The following is a 16,763-nucleotide window of genomic DNA, read 5'->3' as shown; positions in this document are numbered from 1 at the left end:
TTCTTGTTCTTTAAGGTATAAGAAATGTTTTAATGATAAAAATTTTGATATTTTAGATAAAAATTATTTTTCTTAACTTCCTAAATTATTTAATCCGAAAATTTAACATATAATTATTAATTATATGTTTAGGAATATTTTTAGAACATGACATTGATAAAATTTTGACTTATGACTTTCCAAAAATTAAGTAATTAATTAAATCCGAAAATTTATGTTATTTTAATCAAAAATCTATTAAGCATTTTAAGAAATAGTTAAATGGAAATAAACGGGTTTAACATTAGACTTAGAATTAGCCTTAATGAAATATGGAATTATGTGACATGTTTATTTTATTCCTAGGTTGTAATCATTAAGGGTGGAGTGGAAGACTTGTGTCGAAGCGACGTGCCGTATTTGATTTGAGGTAGGTGATTTGCATTTAAATTGAATTTATGAAATGTTAATTAAATAATTCTGCACTTTTAAAATTTTTGCAAATTTATATTTCTGATCTGAATTTATGAAATGTTAATTAAATAATTCTGCACTTTTAAAATTGTTGCAAATTTATATTCCTGATCTTCTTTATTATGACTGATAGTTCTTCAATCTTTGTTTAATTCATGTTACATTATTTTAAACTGTTCAAATTAAGCAAAGGATAAGAGATGCAAATTTTTCTTTTAACTCATAACTTAGAGAAAATCATATGAGACATTGATAAATTTTCAAACCCCCCTTTCATGAAAGTATTATATTAAAGTGCATGTGCATGTTGATCCAGAAGTGTCAAAAATGGTAAAGGTGGCTCGTAGAGCCAATGGTAAAGGAGGCTCGTAGAGCCTATGGTAAAGGAAATGGCCAAACAATTGACTGTGTACCTGATCAGTACAAAATCAGGCACTTCCGGGACGGGTGATTTATATTTTATGACTATGAAAATTATGTATTTAAGGAAATATGAAATGTTTATGGAAAAGAAAGTAAAGAATGATATGGAATAAAGAAAAAGTCTAAGGAATGATTATTGAAATTGTTTTATACATTCAAGTATCAATGTTTACACTGTTCTTTTATTATTTTCATGCTTAATGACATGTTTAAGGAAGATAAAAGAAAATATTTCATAAATTTGAAATAAATGTTTTTCACCTGCTGAGCGTTGTCTCATTCCTATTTTTGAAAATATTTTCAGGAGATAAGTGATGGCTGCTCGACGACCTTATACGTATCGTCGTAGGGGACCTCTAGTCGAAAGGTTCCATTTATGTTTTAAGTTTGAGTCTTTGAGTTTGTTTCTGTAGTTCGTGAGTTTGAAGTTTATGAAATGTTGAGAGCTTATGTAATGTAATTGATATTTAAAAAGTTTTTAACAGTTGTGTGACAGAAGAACAATTTGATCTTTCTTAGTGGCTCTTTCTTTTAATGTTGGATGATATTTTGTAAACTGAGTTTAAATTTATAATGAATTTGATTATATTTTATATGATCTTCCGTACGATCGCCTGTTCCCGCCCCGTTATCGACGGGCTAGCCGGGCCGGGTCGTGACAAAAACTAACCAAAAAGTTTCAAACAAAAATCTTTGGCATCTCTTTTTTTTTTTTGAAAATCTCTAAGAATAAATTTGGCATAACCATCTTTCAGAGAAATTATGATCTAGATCTTATAAAAGAAATTGACTTTACTTTAAACAAGCCTAATGACACTACGATTGATCCAAACAAAAAATTGAGTAATGTTCACACCAATTCTCTAGTTAATAGAGGTAGATGTCAAAGGTTGATGAGGAAATTCATTTATTTAGCTCATATCATACCTAACATAGCCTTTCATGCCAAATTGGTAAGTCATTTTAAGCATGCCAATTTCAAAGCACACATTTTTTTTTCACTTTCAAAGCACACATGCTATTAGGCTTCTTAAAAACTTAAAAAAGAAAGTCGTCAATGGGCTTTTCTTTAAGAAATGAGAATCCAAAATTATCTAAATTTATACAGGAGTTCATTAGGCTGGGTCTATAGTGGATAGAAGATCTACTTCAAAATATTTTAACTATGTGAGGGCCAATCATGTAACCAGGATGAGAAAACAAAAACGTTGCGACAAAGTAGTAGCACTGATATAGAACTCAAATCATTGGCCAGTGGATTGGCAAAATAATCCAACAAAAGCTACTCTTAGAAAAACTTCAAGGAACTATCAAAACTCCCATGATAGTATATTGTAACAATAAGGATGCCATTAGCATAGCACACAATCTTATCCATCATGATTGGAGCAAACATTTGATGATAGATCAAAAATTCATTAAACAAAGAAAAAATTTAAAGCAGAGATTTATGTGTGATAGAACTGCTAACGTCTTGACCAAAAATTAGCTGAAGGCCTATTTGAAAAATTAATTGACAGGCTCAATTTGTTGGACGTTTACAAAACAACAAAAAGGGAGTGTTGAATGTTGCAACAGCCTACCCCCTTACCCTCTTCCAATTATGACATGAAAGCTCATGGGCATCTTTGAAAGTTAGCAGACCAACGACAATAAGTATGCTTTTGTTAGCTTTCAAGAAGGAATGACGGTCCATATATTGCATATATTGCTTAGGTGGAGGATACAGTTCCTACTTTATTGGAAGGCAAGAATCCAAGAACCGTTGCAGTGGACATTGAGGTTTGTACTTAATATTAGAATATATTTATTTCTTCCCAACATTTTCTCATTGTAAACCTTTATATAAGGGGTCAATTTCTACCAATAAGGGACATGGAGAATTCCACTTTTTTTTTCTTTTTTCCTATTTCTCGTCTACATCATTCATACAATAGACAATGTTAAATTTCCTACATCTATATCTCACATCATAAGAATAATCAAGCTCAATATATTACATCTGCCACGTATAAAGAAAGTTCCATTACTATTCATAAGGATTATAAAGGAAAGTCAATTGATATAGCAATTGGTTTATAATTCATACAAAAGATAATTTAAAATATCATCAAATTAGTTATATTGTGTAAATGAATGTCCTAGTAGAAATTCATGTGTTGAGGTGAAAGAATTTGATAGAGGAGTGAAATTCACAAATTTGATAATGAAATAAGTGAGTTTGAAGATGCTTTAACGAGACTCTTTAATGTTATGTTATACTATCATCACAACTAATATTAAATCTCATTGGGAAAAAGTTATATTTCAAACTTATTTTAAACATGATGATAAACTATATAAGCTTATCATTTGTATCTTTATCTATTTTGAGTTTTCTTAAACATTACTAATATGAATTAGTTATAAATCATCATAAGAGTTTAATAACTTATCTAATGTACATGAAAACATTCACAAACATGGACTATCAATTATGTGCCTCGTTTGGTTCAATAAATTTTAAGATTATCCATCTCAACCTTCTGTGTCAATTAGATGTTGGATTTTTTCGAGTGCTTTGTAAGTGTAATAAGCACATTCCAAGGTAAATTTTCTTCTTATAGCAGAATGAATCTTAGATTTTTTTTATTAGTGAACTATTTCCATGATTCTTTACTTTTAAATATTTTGTTATTAGATTTATAGGCGTTTCTATTTTTAGTCAAACACATTACCACTAGGTTTCAATGAATGCAAAAAATTTGAATAGCCTTCTCATTTCTTACTGACTTCCTTGATTTTGTAAATCATTGCAGTATCAATTTTTGTGCGATTTCTCACAACTTAAGTTTACATCAAAAGAAAATAAGTCTTGGGCTGGTCCTTGAAATTATGAATTTTAAATCTATTATATCATCAAGTTTCCATTAGAAATCTTAGGCCCTTCAGCACCTTCCATCATAAGACCATGCAACTTATTGAGGATTTCAATGAAATATTCTTATAAATAGAGCTACTCATGCATGATAAAAATATATATGATTAAAGATGACTATCTTTTCAAGATATCTCATATATAAATTTCTGGGTCAGTTTTTAAGAGATATTCTTATACTTTAATTACATGTTGGTAGTATTGTAGGCCATTTTAGTCTAGAAAAAATAAAGTTGTGATTGAGAAAGTATATTATTTGTCATGTTAAAAAAAGGATGGAGCACAAATAATTTCATAATGTCGAATCTATTAAACAAGGAAAAAGAAGCAATATTGGGTTATGCTCGTTTTTGTCTGCTCTATATAAATATTGGAAGTATGTTTATATGAATTTTGCATTAAGATTGTCACAAAATTTTATGAGACGCAATTCTTATCTTGTCAATATATATCAAGTTTCTAAAATGACTCATTTTATTTCATATAATAAAATTGTTGTTGCTCCTCACATATAGCCAAGTTATACCTTAATGAAGTTCAACAAGTTATTGAACTGTATGGTTTACTTAAAATGAATGTATTCGATATATATGTGAAAATAATGAGTTATTAGTGAAAATCTCCATAAAAAAAAAAGGAAACTAAAATAAAATTTTCAACTACTTATACCCACAAACTATCAAACATATTGAAGTAATAAATACAAGTTTAGGTGATTTTATACAATATCTAACCAAAGTATGCATTTGTTTGAGTTGGGAGGAATTGATATTATCTATGGTTAAGCTTGCATAGAATTGATTAATTGATAGATCTATAGACATATGTCCAATTAAAATAGTCAGTCTTTCAAACTAGAAAACCTATCAGTCTAGTTGGACTTCCTATCTAGACTAAGTGAATTTAAACAATCATTTACGCATTACTTGCCTAAAGATATTCACAAAAAACAAGTAGTTAATATTTAAAGATATTCATAGAAAAGAAATTGTTAATAACAACAAATAAATTCATTCAAAACCGGATGATAGAGTAATGATTCATCTAAACACTTAAAAAGGCCTCTTATAAAAACCCTTACAAAATTAGGAGCTAAGAAATTAAGAACATAAAAATCATACAATGCATCATGATTAATGCTTATAAATTAAAAGTTCCAAAAGCATTTATAACATTAGAACAGTTGCAATGTATTTAGGACTTTCAATCGTGGTCCTACTTTGAACTCTTTATCTTTCTATCTAGTCTTTCATGCTTCACACAATCATAAAATTGTATCAAATGCGATATTAAATGACGGATATCGAAGTTACCTTGTGTACTAGCATGATATGCATGCATGTGATCATGGATTTACTCTATAGGAAGCACAAAAATTATCCCTACACCTACTTGAAGATTATTAGTCGAAAATTTTATCAAAACCAATTTTTTCCATGCCGAACAGAATTAACGCAAATTTTGATATTTATAATAATCAGAAATGAATGTTTCATGCGTTAAGAAGAATGAAAAATAGATTTTTATATTAGATCTTGGAAACTTCTGGCCAAAATTATTAACTTGAAGTTGAAACAATTGACTACAAGTGTTGGAACTATTGCTTTGCAGCTTAAATGGTTCAATAAGATGTATATCCTTTCCTTGAAGGGTTATTGCTATTTTATGCTTACAATTTAACTCTTATGATCGAGTTTTTGGATTTTTTTGTTTGGGATTAAATTTAGAGCCTTCTGCGATTGAATGGTTTAAGGTGGTGCATAAGGCCTTTTGTGGGACATAATCTTACGTGGTTATAAATGGCAACTTAAAATCAAGGCTACCAGATTTATTATAACTGAGCTATATGGATTTTGGGATTACAGGGATATCAATTTTTATGTTTGGATATTTTTAATGCAAGCAAAAAGGATTTATGATTATAAAAAAAGAATCTAAGGCATGAAAAGAACAACCAATTAATTTTAAAACAAATTCATAATTGAATATGTAATTCTAGCATACTTCTACAAGAAACGGAAAATTTTTAATATATATTATCTCCATATCCAAATGACCAGCTTAATTTGGTGACTTATATTCATTTTACTTCAAGTATATTCTATAAATTCTTATAATTGGCTATGCATGCATAATTAATATTTCATCATATTTGATCGAACCTAAAATTCTAAGATAACATGATTTTCAATTGATTTATGATTACAAATTTCTACAAATTATTCATTGTGAATGGCTGCTTAATTATCATTTACATTACTTTCTTTGTGTTTTCAGTTTTCATATTAGTAGCAAAAATTATCTAGATTAAGAGTTTGTGATCTATAAATTTATGTGTGTTTGCATGATTTTGTGAGCATTATAACAGATTTATATTAGCAAAACCTAGACCATGAAAATGCCCAACAGGTATAACTAAAAGGAATAATGCTCTCAGCAGCCAAATCAACATGCATAGAATATCCATTTATCAGTGTAACAAAACGGTCAAATGGATAAGAAATAACATTGGAATTACCTTCCAGGAAGGAGCTGCGAAGTGTTAGTTGGAACTTTAGAACTACCAAGACGTTTTGCCCTATTATCTTGCTCTTTATCTACTCGCATGGAAGCAACCTCCTTCTCCATGGCAGCCACCTCTCTTCTCATTTTCTTGGCCTCTACTTCCATTGCCTTTGTTAATGTATCTACTTTCTTTGCCAGCATCTGCAAGTAGAACTCCAAATTCAAAATGCCGTAGAATATACAATGAATATTAATCACTCTAGCTGCGATGTATTTACCTCAATGGCATCATCTTTGTCCTTCAGGCTTTGGTCTTTCTCATAGCATGCTTTTCTGAGAGTGATCACCTCCTTCTGTAGCATATCATACAACAATCCAGACACAGAGTCATCTGCATCTTCAGTGCGAAGCTCATCAGGTTTCTCCTCTAAACTATCCTTCCAATTGCTACGTGCATCACCATCCCTCGTCTCATCAGTAGATTTGTTGTGTGAATAATTAATCCCATTGGCAAGGACTTTATTGCGATCATATGACCTACTTCCGCCATCAAAGGACTTTGACGTTCCTTTTGCATGCTTCAACACCATGCTAGAACCACTTGAGAGGGAAGATCTAAACTGGAAGGATGAAGTCCTCCTAGTTAGAAGACCATTAGGGGAAGCCTTTGACATATTATCAGCACCTCCCAATGATTGTCTGCGTGAAGGGCCATTGCTTACGCTCCTGCCCTCCACACTGGTACGATTAACACCACTAGAAGACATTCTCAGACCCTCTTCAAGTACTTTCAGCCGCAACTGATATTTTTCCTAAGGAAATTAAAACATATATTTTTTTAAAATCATTTCTTTATTCATATATGTTTCCTTGAGCAACTACTAGCAAAAAGGTAAAAGTTTAAGAATGCACAGGAAGGGTAGAGAAAGAAAGAACACCTTCAGCTGAGATTCATATTTAGCAGTGCGTTCTGCTATAGAAAGCTTATCTCGTAGCTGTTGCATTTCTCCCTGGAAGAAAGTTGATAGATTATTACAATTACTCACCAAAAATCACACCAAAACAACCATAAGAAAGAAAGAAAATCCAAATTCAAAGATAAACTAAGTTTCATAGGATAATTGGAAAATAAGATCATGCAAACAAAGAGCTAGTAAAACACTTACTTGCATAAATCGCCGGTCCTCAAGCCACTGCTTAACAGGCATTACTTTGTCATTTGCATCTTTCCATTCATTTGCAACAACTACTGCAACCCTGTTAGCAGAAACCTTTGCACGTGACAGCTCTCTATCAAGAGTCTTCATCTCATCCTAGTAGAAGTAATTCATTATTTTTATAAAATGGAATGTGCGGGAAAAAAAAAACAAAATCATCTAAGATATTACAAAATAAATATAGGAATCAGTAGATTCCTGAACTACTGAAGTTAGTTTTAAAAAGTACATTCATCTCTTGAACTTTTCGCTGGTAATCTCTCACAGCATTTGCTGCAGCACCACCCGCAAGAACAGCTTCCTCTAGCTCCCGTACAGTCTGGCTAAGCTTTTCGACCTCCGCAACCTTTTGTCGATGCATTTTATCCAAGATCTTATTTTCTTCCTAAAAATATGGGACACATGGGAAACAACAACTCAAAAAGTAAAACATTTTATTCAGAAATTAAGCAATTAAAAAGCTGTTTGTTCATGTTACCTGGCAGATCTCAATCTGCTTAACTAATTCTTGATTTTTGTTCTGTAAATCATCTACCATAGAAGCCTTTGCCAATGCAATTTCAACAGTTCTTTCTGCTTCAAGCAGTGCAGCTTCCTTTGATTTGGTTAGGCGATCTAACGCCCTATTGTCATCTTGCAGCTTAGCGATCTACAGAAGGAAAGTAAAAAACCAAAGCCGTCATGCCGGTTGACTATTACCAATAAAATTAAGCAGAAAACGGCACTAACGGGTTCCTGACTATTAATCAACCAGTTAGCATCAATCCTTAAATTCTATATACTTAGATGGGGGACCAGCTCGGTAGCAGATAGAAGAAGACATTAACTTAAACCTACCAAAATAAAATAACCAACTACGACATCATCTTAAATTAATCAAAGAGAAAATATCCCCTCCCCCCCCCCCCCCCAACTACGACATCATCTTAAATCCAACTTTGCTTAACATGGGGGTTTCAAAAGAAATCCCTTGATTAACAATAAGAGTAGTCACTATTACGATCTCTCACACATACTCATCAATACGGCTAAGCGAAGAAACTTTCATCACTTTAAATGACGTCACGATCGAGGAGAAGTTAGAAGGAAAAAAGGGTCGGAAGATAGTTCACCTTCGTCAAGTTTCTAATCTTGATGTAGAACTCCATCAAGCTCCTGAACTTGTCCTCCAATGTTCTTCAGGATCCGGGTGACGTTCATCTGTGGTTTGCTTTGGAACAAACACTCCTTGTGTTGCAATGCTCGAGGAGTTTGAACGTAGTTGTTCAAGGGAGGAGGATCTACTTCTTCCTCCTTAGGTGAAATATCAAGCATAAGAGAAGAACTGGAGTGAGGTTGGTGGGGTTAAGTGGTAGGCCCAAAGAAGAGGGAAGGGGGAGGGAGTAATTCCGAATTTAGAGGTCAATTTAATATAGGTTCAGCAATTAGAAGATATCTGAATTAATTCTCTTGCCTAGGTGGCATGCGATTTAAATCAAGAATCAATTTGCATGGATTGAGGTTTAATGGCAGCATTAATTTAGGAGATTAATTGGAGAAATTTGAATTTGAATCTCCAAAAAAAGAGGGAAAGGAGGGAGAGGCACCTTGATGGGTGGCTTCATTGGGAACCCAAGTTGGAAAGGAAATAAGGGAGGAGAGAGAGGGTGGGGCCAACAGCTAAGCTTAGGGGAGTGGATTTAATGAGAGGATTTATGGGTTGCTAGATTCACAACTTTAAAATAGGAAGTGATATTTAAATCAACTCCTATTTAAAATTCAAATAAAACATGAATTGAGAGCTTTCCTAAAATAACTTTCCCTATTTTAGGAAATAAATTTCGAATTTAAAAGACTTCCAAATTTAAGAGGGAATTAATTTAAGAAAGTGCTTGAATGCTAAGTTTGAAAATTTGAATCCAACGAGAGGGAGAAAGATGGTCAGCAGCTAGGGGAGGGGAGGTGGCTAGCCGAGTGGTGAAAAGGGACTGGGTGATTTTCAGCCAAGAGAGAAAGAGGAGGTAGGGGCAGCAGTTAGGAGAAAGGAAGAGAAACCGGCGAAGGATTGGGGCCATCCATGACACTTCCTGTGGCAGGTGAATATTACGTTGCCCTCACCTAGGGACTTCAACTCTCACAAGAACTCTCAAGCTCTCAAACACAAAGTACAGAATTTTCTTTTCACAATAATCCTCATCCTCCAAAAAGGAGAACGGGGATATAAATAGCCAAAATACAATAACTTTAAAGACGAAAGTGGCCCCTGGGGTCACATCAAGTGAGAGTAAAAATGAAAAAAATGCATAAATAAATCAAATAAAAATAATAACTCAAAATAAAGTGGTCCAATCATGGCCGCAGATCTTCGACTTCTTCTCCGATAAAATTTTCACTATCGGATGTCCTCATCAGAATGGTTAAACGAACTATAAATTTTATATGCAAAACAAGAATTCCCTTCATGTTTACACCCATTGATTATTGCCAAATGCCAGCTCCATCACCAACTATTTGACCAGCTAATGACCATCCACAAAAAATTCTTTTCACAAGCAACTGAATCAAGACAATGGATCACCATGTGGTACTTCAATTTGATGGAAAAGAAATTCGAGATCAAAACTTTTTAAATCCATTTGCAAACTCGATAAGTGATAAAATCACAAGCCTATTGTAACAATAGGTTATTCTTAAGAAAGAGAATATTTTAATAGAAAAATCTTAAAGATCCATGGCCATTTTTTGCAAGATCTAAATTTGATTGCTGAGCATTCTAAGAAAATTGTAACTCACATAAACATCTTGTTCATAAACCATCAGTGGTGTTGATTTGTTGATGTCGAGATAAATAAATACATACCAAGTTTGTGCCCAATCATCATCGCTTTTGAAGATGAAAAGAATATAGCCTATACTCCAAGTATTGTTTCGGATAATTTGATCATTGAATTTCTAATATGTCAACTTCATTGCACTCATAGCATCAAACACTTTGAGATGATAACTTTCATTCATTGATTAGAGATATCACCATTCGCAGCCACATCCACTAGCCATTGCTTCAAGTGAATCACCTCATTGCTTGAATCATCCAGTCACTTTTCGATTAGCTAAAAGTGTGCTCTAGTACATACATTGTTGATAAGAACGGATGAATATTCTAGAATAATCTTGATGAAACCAAACTAATCCCCTCAAAATCCATAAATTGGCCACAATTCTACTTATATGTTCACATTCAAATTGAGAGAGCTTGTGCTTGGCAAAAAATTTAAAATGCTGACAAGTTATAGAGCCACTAGACCACCAACCAACGCTCATAGACATGTCAGCCAAGAGGTATGTTGACTGACATCACTCGACTTCTTTATCAACTAGCATTTGTCAACATACAACCCCCAACATTTATCATAATCCACGTTCAAATGTCTACTACCATCTATCTCCAACTAATGCTTTTCGATACACAACTCCCAAGTCCCAACATTCATCGTAATCCAACTTTAAATGCTATTGATGCTCATCTCCAACCATATACCAACATATATCTCCTAACATATGATGTATGTCAACATCTGCCAACCACCGACGTTCAGCATCCACAAGCCAAGTCACCCAATCCCACCTCTAAGGAGAATGGCAATACCTATTGCTTCCTGACGTCCACTATTCACCAATCTCCAATGAAAGATGTAACACAGCATTCCTTGTTGAATTTTAATGTATACCTACAAGGTCATCTGATCCACATTTCTGTAACAAGAAAGTTGACTTAACCACCTCCTAAAATCCAATGATTATAGCCTTAGACATCTACCATTAACAGATGTTAAAACCATCCACTGAGCACCAACATTCAATGTATGTCGGCTAAGCCAAACAGTCCACCTTCTAGTAAAACAAACAACCATGCTGGATATCTTTGGACATCATGACTATCACCTTTCACTTACATTGGATATTAGCAAACCAATGTAAACTAACAATCGCAATCAACCAACGTTCATCTACATCCAACTCTCAACGCCACTCGAAAGCATACACCTAACATCAGTGGCCAATGTCATCAAACATTCATTGACCCCCAATTCCAACCATCTACGGATATCCAATTCCCGAAGCCAATCTTACCCTTTATCAACGCCTGTTCTGACCCTTCATCAACTCCAATTAACCCACAATCCCAAACATTCAAATTCATTGACTAACCAACATCTCCCAACAATTAATTGTCAACATAGTCATGCTTTCACATAAAATATTTGTTGACTAACATCACCTGACTTTCTAGTCAAACAATGTTCAAAATTGCCCAACATTAAAGGTCGGCCATCACCCTTCATTGACACCACCGACTAACGTCAGTCATCCCTCATCAATGTTATTGCCTCCGACAACTGCCTAAGGATATAATCTCCAATTGAATTTTTTACATTGTATTCTCAGACTTCCTCAATTACGGCATACCTTTCAAATTTCAAACCAATGGTCGCCTATTGATAGATATATTCTAATTGAGTAAAGATCTAAGGCTTTTCTCTCTACTAATTTTCTATATGAAAAATCTTTGTTATTGCCTCCGACAACTACCTCAGGATCCAATTAAGTTTTTTACATTGTACTCTCAACTTCCTTGATTATGAAAAAGGGTAAACATTTCAAATTTCAAACCAATGGTCCAATATTGATGGATATATTTTAATTGACCAAAGATCTAAGGCTTTTCTCTCTCTTAATTTTCTATATGAAAAATCTCTACCATATGGACCTACGCAATTTTATCTTTCCTTGCCTTTGTGTAGGTGGAATCCTTATACAAGCTAAGTCCTAACCCTGAATCCATACGCTGCAAATTTTCTAGAACATAACATTTAAAGACGTGTTATTTGATAAACTTTCCTCATAGCCTCTGCATACATAGCGCACAGATAAAGAAACATAAAGAAAAAACAGGCATAAAAAAAGTTAGGTGAAAACCCATGATAAAAATTTAATTATATTGGCATTACATCCTTTAAAAAACTAAGAGAATTATATGCCTTGCATTAACTATGTAGATCATACCTCTTGGCGAGCCAGCTTAAGTTCTGCTTCAAGGGGTGCAAGGATAGCTTCAATGGGAGGCATATCATCATCTTTTTGAGCTGCATGAACCCGTCGAAGTGTAGCTTCTGCTGCAAATTGAGCAGCCATGGATGCCTTCTTCTCATCATTTATTCTCTTGATTTCAAGGTTCTGTGAAGGTAATTAGTATTAAGCACCCCTACAAGCTAAAAAGGAAAATATAAAAGAGAAAGTATACGGAATATTAATAGAGATTTCAATGAAAAACCTTAGACTCCAATAGAGACTCGGTTAACTTAAGCTTCTCATCCACCCTGGTCAACTCTTCTGTAAGCTGAATTAAGAAGATAAGGCATTAACTCACATAGCAAAAAATATAGCAGCACTAGGAAAACAAGTGACAGTAGCATTAAAAATTATGTCAAGGTCCAAGAAAACATGTAAAAAATAGAACCTAATCAAATAATCATGCGGGAATATAATACGCACATTCAAACTATGTTCATTCAAGGAAAAAAAATAGCAGAGCCGAATTTCCAGTAAATAAAATGTGCATTGATATTTGTTATGGAAATTGGAATACTGCCTACAAACAACATTAAACAGAAAAACTTTTTAAAAAAATTTCAGATAGACACCATTGAGATGTATGGATTGACATCATCGTAATAATCTCATCGCAACTATTTGGAGTCAACTTTATGAGTCATCATTCTCTATTTATTCCTGTGGAGTGTATGAGGTGTTTAATCTCTTCTATGCTAAAATCTTTTTACATAACTTCTATCCACAATAACTTCGGTCTGCCCCTTTTTTTCTTTATAATCTTTGCAAAAACTTTATCTAGCACATTGAATATGCATTTTCTACCCTTATTTTGACATGCTCAAACCGCCTATGTTTATTTTCTAATATTTTATCTTCAATAGATGCTACTTCCAACATTCATCCAATATGACCATCTCTTCAATCTATCCCACCTGATTTTTTCGACATATTCATCTTAACATTTGCATCTATATCATGCTCAATGTGGTTATAAAGGCTTTTTTACAGCCCAACACTTCGATTCATACATTATATATGACCTAATTGCAGTTTTAAAATATTTAACTTTGAAGTCTAAATAACATTCTCTTGTAGTACAATTTGAATCTTGATGACTCAAACCTAACAAATATCACATTATAATCCAATTATATTCATTAATAATTTGTAATTTCCCAGCCAATACAGTTATATATCATATACTCAATATTTATTCCCCTAACCCTAGTTCTTTTAGGGTCACAACATTTTCTCCATTTCTTTACTTTTCACCCAAACTCGCCAATTGAGACTATGCCATCTATGAGAAGCATAAGACTAAGGCACCTCACTTGAATGTCCTTCATAAGCATATTCACAATCAGTAAAACAAATTATGAATTTTATGCAAATCCTTAATGTAACCCTACTGTGATTGAAAACTCCTTAGACACACCACAATTACTTCTCATACTAGTCAGTGGTCCATCATACATATCGTTTAAAATTTTTCATACCTTTGACACACCATTTTTTCCTTAATATATGCCAAATAAGTTCTTTTGATACTCGATCAAAAGCCTTAAAAATTAATAAAAAAATCAAAAAAGATCCTTCATCTACTCTCTAAACTTATTTACAAATGCTTCCATGATGGTTCTTTTAATCATAAAATCAAATTGATTCTCTCAAATCAACATAAATTTTCTAAGTTTATGATCAATTATACTCCCCTATAATCTTGTTGCATGCTCATCAGTTATATTCTTTTATAGTTACCAACCACAATCTTGAATCCCTCAAGATATATCTTTCATTTACGAATTGACAGAAATAGAACTTGTATCTCCACAAATATTTATGCATGTATTTAGACTCTAAAACAGGAGATATATTAAAATTAAAAAAACAAAATGAAAATAAGAAGCCTGAAGATCTGCAAAAAAAAATGCAGATAACACTTTAATGTGATGAGATAAAAAAAGGAATTCATCACAATTTATTAGAAAAATAAACTAAGTCAAACCCACAAAACATTACGGCCTTAATTGAAGCGCTGCAACAAAAAGTTAAAACAAAGAATCTTCTACAACAGAATTCAAGAAACATCACAAAAGAAGCATTAGATTGAAAGCGCCAAACTAGGTAAAAGAGAAAGTGTGTAAGTTTCAAGATGACTAATACTTCAATTTTAGAATGTGAGGGGAGATCTTGATAAAGTTGAGTAACCAAAAATCATGTTGTATTAGTTTCTGACAAGTGAATGCATCACACCATTTTCTCAATCAAGTTGAACAAAAGATCCAATAGAACTAGATTCGAAGGCATTCTCTGGTAAATAACAAAAAATAATAAACAAAGAAGGCATGCTTTCAATCACAAAATGGAAGTCAACTGGTGTACATGAGGAATAACATCACTGAAGCCATTTTACAAAATCTTGATCCATAAAAGTGGGGAATATGATGAAAATTTAAGATCGCAGAAAACCTCTTCGACTGCTTTCTCTCTCGCACGCTCTGATAGTTTCAGCGCCTTTATTTCAGCGTGGGCCTCGCCTAATTCCCGGTCTTTATCTGAATAACCAAAAACATGAAAAAAGAAATTCAAAATGTACGTTGAAACGGCCACCACAAATTTTACTGAACTGAGAAAATTTAAAATATCACTAGCAGCCAGTGGATCAAACCGCATTCCCACCTCTAACTTCATTCTCCAGCCTATTGAGCTCTACTTTAATCGGATCAGATCCGTGCAGCAGATTTATGAACTCCTCCGCATCCAGGCTTGGCCTTATCGCGGGCTTCCGTCTCTCTTTCCCTGAAGACTTGCCATCCCCCTTAAACGATGCCGATGCAGCTAGCATGCCAGGGAATGCAAACGGAGGCGCCGGGGTTAACGCCGGAGAAGCTGCATTGCCTCCGATGCTGGCCTCAGGTCTGAATCCCTCCCCTCCCTCGCCACCACACAGATCCGCCATCCCAGATCTGATTATCTTACATCCAAGTGAACAAAAAAACAGCAAAACAAGAGCAAGCGGCAGGAACCAAAATGCCCAACTCCCGTTCCGCTCTAGACCTAGGTTTCCTCCCTTTGATCATTAAATTGCTTTCCTCCGAAGCTTTCAATTCGTAAACTAATAAAGAAGCAAGGTCTTGAACAAACCCTAGTTTCCTCCTGCCCTCACTCGATCTGCCTCCATCTATTATATTGTAACCCGAAATGCTTAATGGGTTTCAGTGGAATAGAAGGGCTGTTTTAAGTGAAAAAAAAAAAAGCGAAGAAGAAAATAATTATAATTTCAAGAACAGAGAGAGTAGATAGCCATGGCTGCATGGTAAAGCGGACTTTACCTCGAGCTGAAGTATGATTTAGCTGTCCCCACCATTCTCAGTAAGGTTACCTCCAATTTCCCAAGTCCAGGGTCCTTCAACTAGATGAAAGACTGTGAGCGGTCAGTGTACCGACGGTTTAAGCATGAGCATTATATCGGATGAGGGAACTAGAACAGCACGCAGATAGTTATGCCGATTTGAAAACCGGATCTGCCACGTGTCTCGTAGAGCGTTTTCGGATGCGGAGGCGATCAGGACCGTCAGACACTGTAACGTCAATTCATTGGCATTCGTTTTCCCGGATTTGCCTAAAGACGCGACGGTTTTTTTTTTTTTAAGTAAATATGATTAAATAACATAGCCTGGTAGGGGTATCAATTTTTGTCACGATCCGAAACACAATCCGAACCTGACCCAAAAAAATTCGGGTTCGGGTTCGGGTTGAACAAATCAACCCATTTTAAAAATTGGTCGGGTTCGGGTTGACCCAGCAACCCAAAATTGACCCAAAAGTGACACGAAAACTCATATTTGATCCAAAAACCTGAGATTGATCCGTTGTTTACCCGATTTTGACTTGAAAAACGAATATTGACCCGATTTTCGACCCGAAAATTAGCAATTTTAGGTCAACTTCGGGTCATTCGTATCGGGTCGGGTTCGTGTTGACCCAAATAGTGCCGAGTCAGTTCCGAATTCGACCCGAACCCGACCCGCTGACCCGAATTGGCACCCCTAGCCTGGGGGCAAAATACATCTTAATAGTCGAGCCTAACTACTATTATCTATAAAGTTGATCATGACAAGTAGGGACAATTTTTTAATATAAATTATTGATCAGCT

General features: G+C 34.2%; 1 protein-coding gene across 1 annotated transcript in view; it reads right to left on the bottom strand.

Moving 5' to 3' along the window:
- Nucleotides 1-15,903, bottom strand: part of LOC110111240 (microtubule-associated protein 70-2) — a 29,533-nt gene extending 13,630 nt beyond the window's left edge. The window contains exons 1-10 of the mRNA XM_020843008.2: nt 15,286-15,903; nt 15,076-15,161; nt 12,827-12,892; nt 12,559-12,729; nt 7,994-8,164; nt 7,745-7,900; nt 7,465-7,611; nt 7,237-7,308; nt 6,577-7,110; nt 6,312-6,499 (exon numbers count right to left, since the gene is read on the bottom strand). Coding sequence (XP_020698667.1) covers nt 6,312-6,499; nt 6,577-7,110; nt 7,237-7,308; nt 7,465-7,611; nt 7,745-7,900; nt 7,994-8,164; nt 12,559-12,729; nt 12,827-12,892; nt 15,076-15,161; nt 15,286-15,565 — 1,871 coding nt within the window. The 5' untranslated portion in view covers nt 15,566-15,903. The remainder of the gene's footprint in view (nt 1-6,311; nt 6,500-6,576; nt 7,111-7,236; nt 7,309-7,464; nt 7,612-7,744; nt 7,901-7,993; nt 8,165-12,558; nt 12,730-12,826; nt 12,893-15,075; nt 15,162-15,285) is intronic.
- Nucleotides 15,904-16,763: the final 860 nt, after the last annotated feature.

Source organism: Dendrobium catenatum, unplaced genomic scaffold, assembly GCF_001605985.2.
Source record: "Dendrobium catenatum unplaced genomic scaffold, ASM160598v2 fragScaff_scaffold_1090, whole genome shotgun sequence".
Taxonomy (NCBI): Eukaryota; Viridiplantae; Streptophyta; class Magnoliopsida; order Asparagales; family Orchidaceae; genus Dendrobium; species Dendrobium catenatum.
Note: the sequence above shows the minus strand (reverse complement) of the source record. Positions and strands in the feature narration are given on the sequence as shown.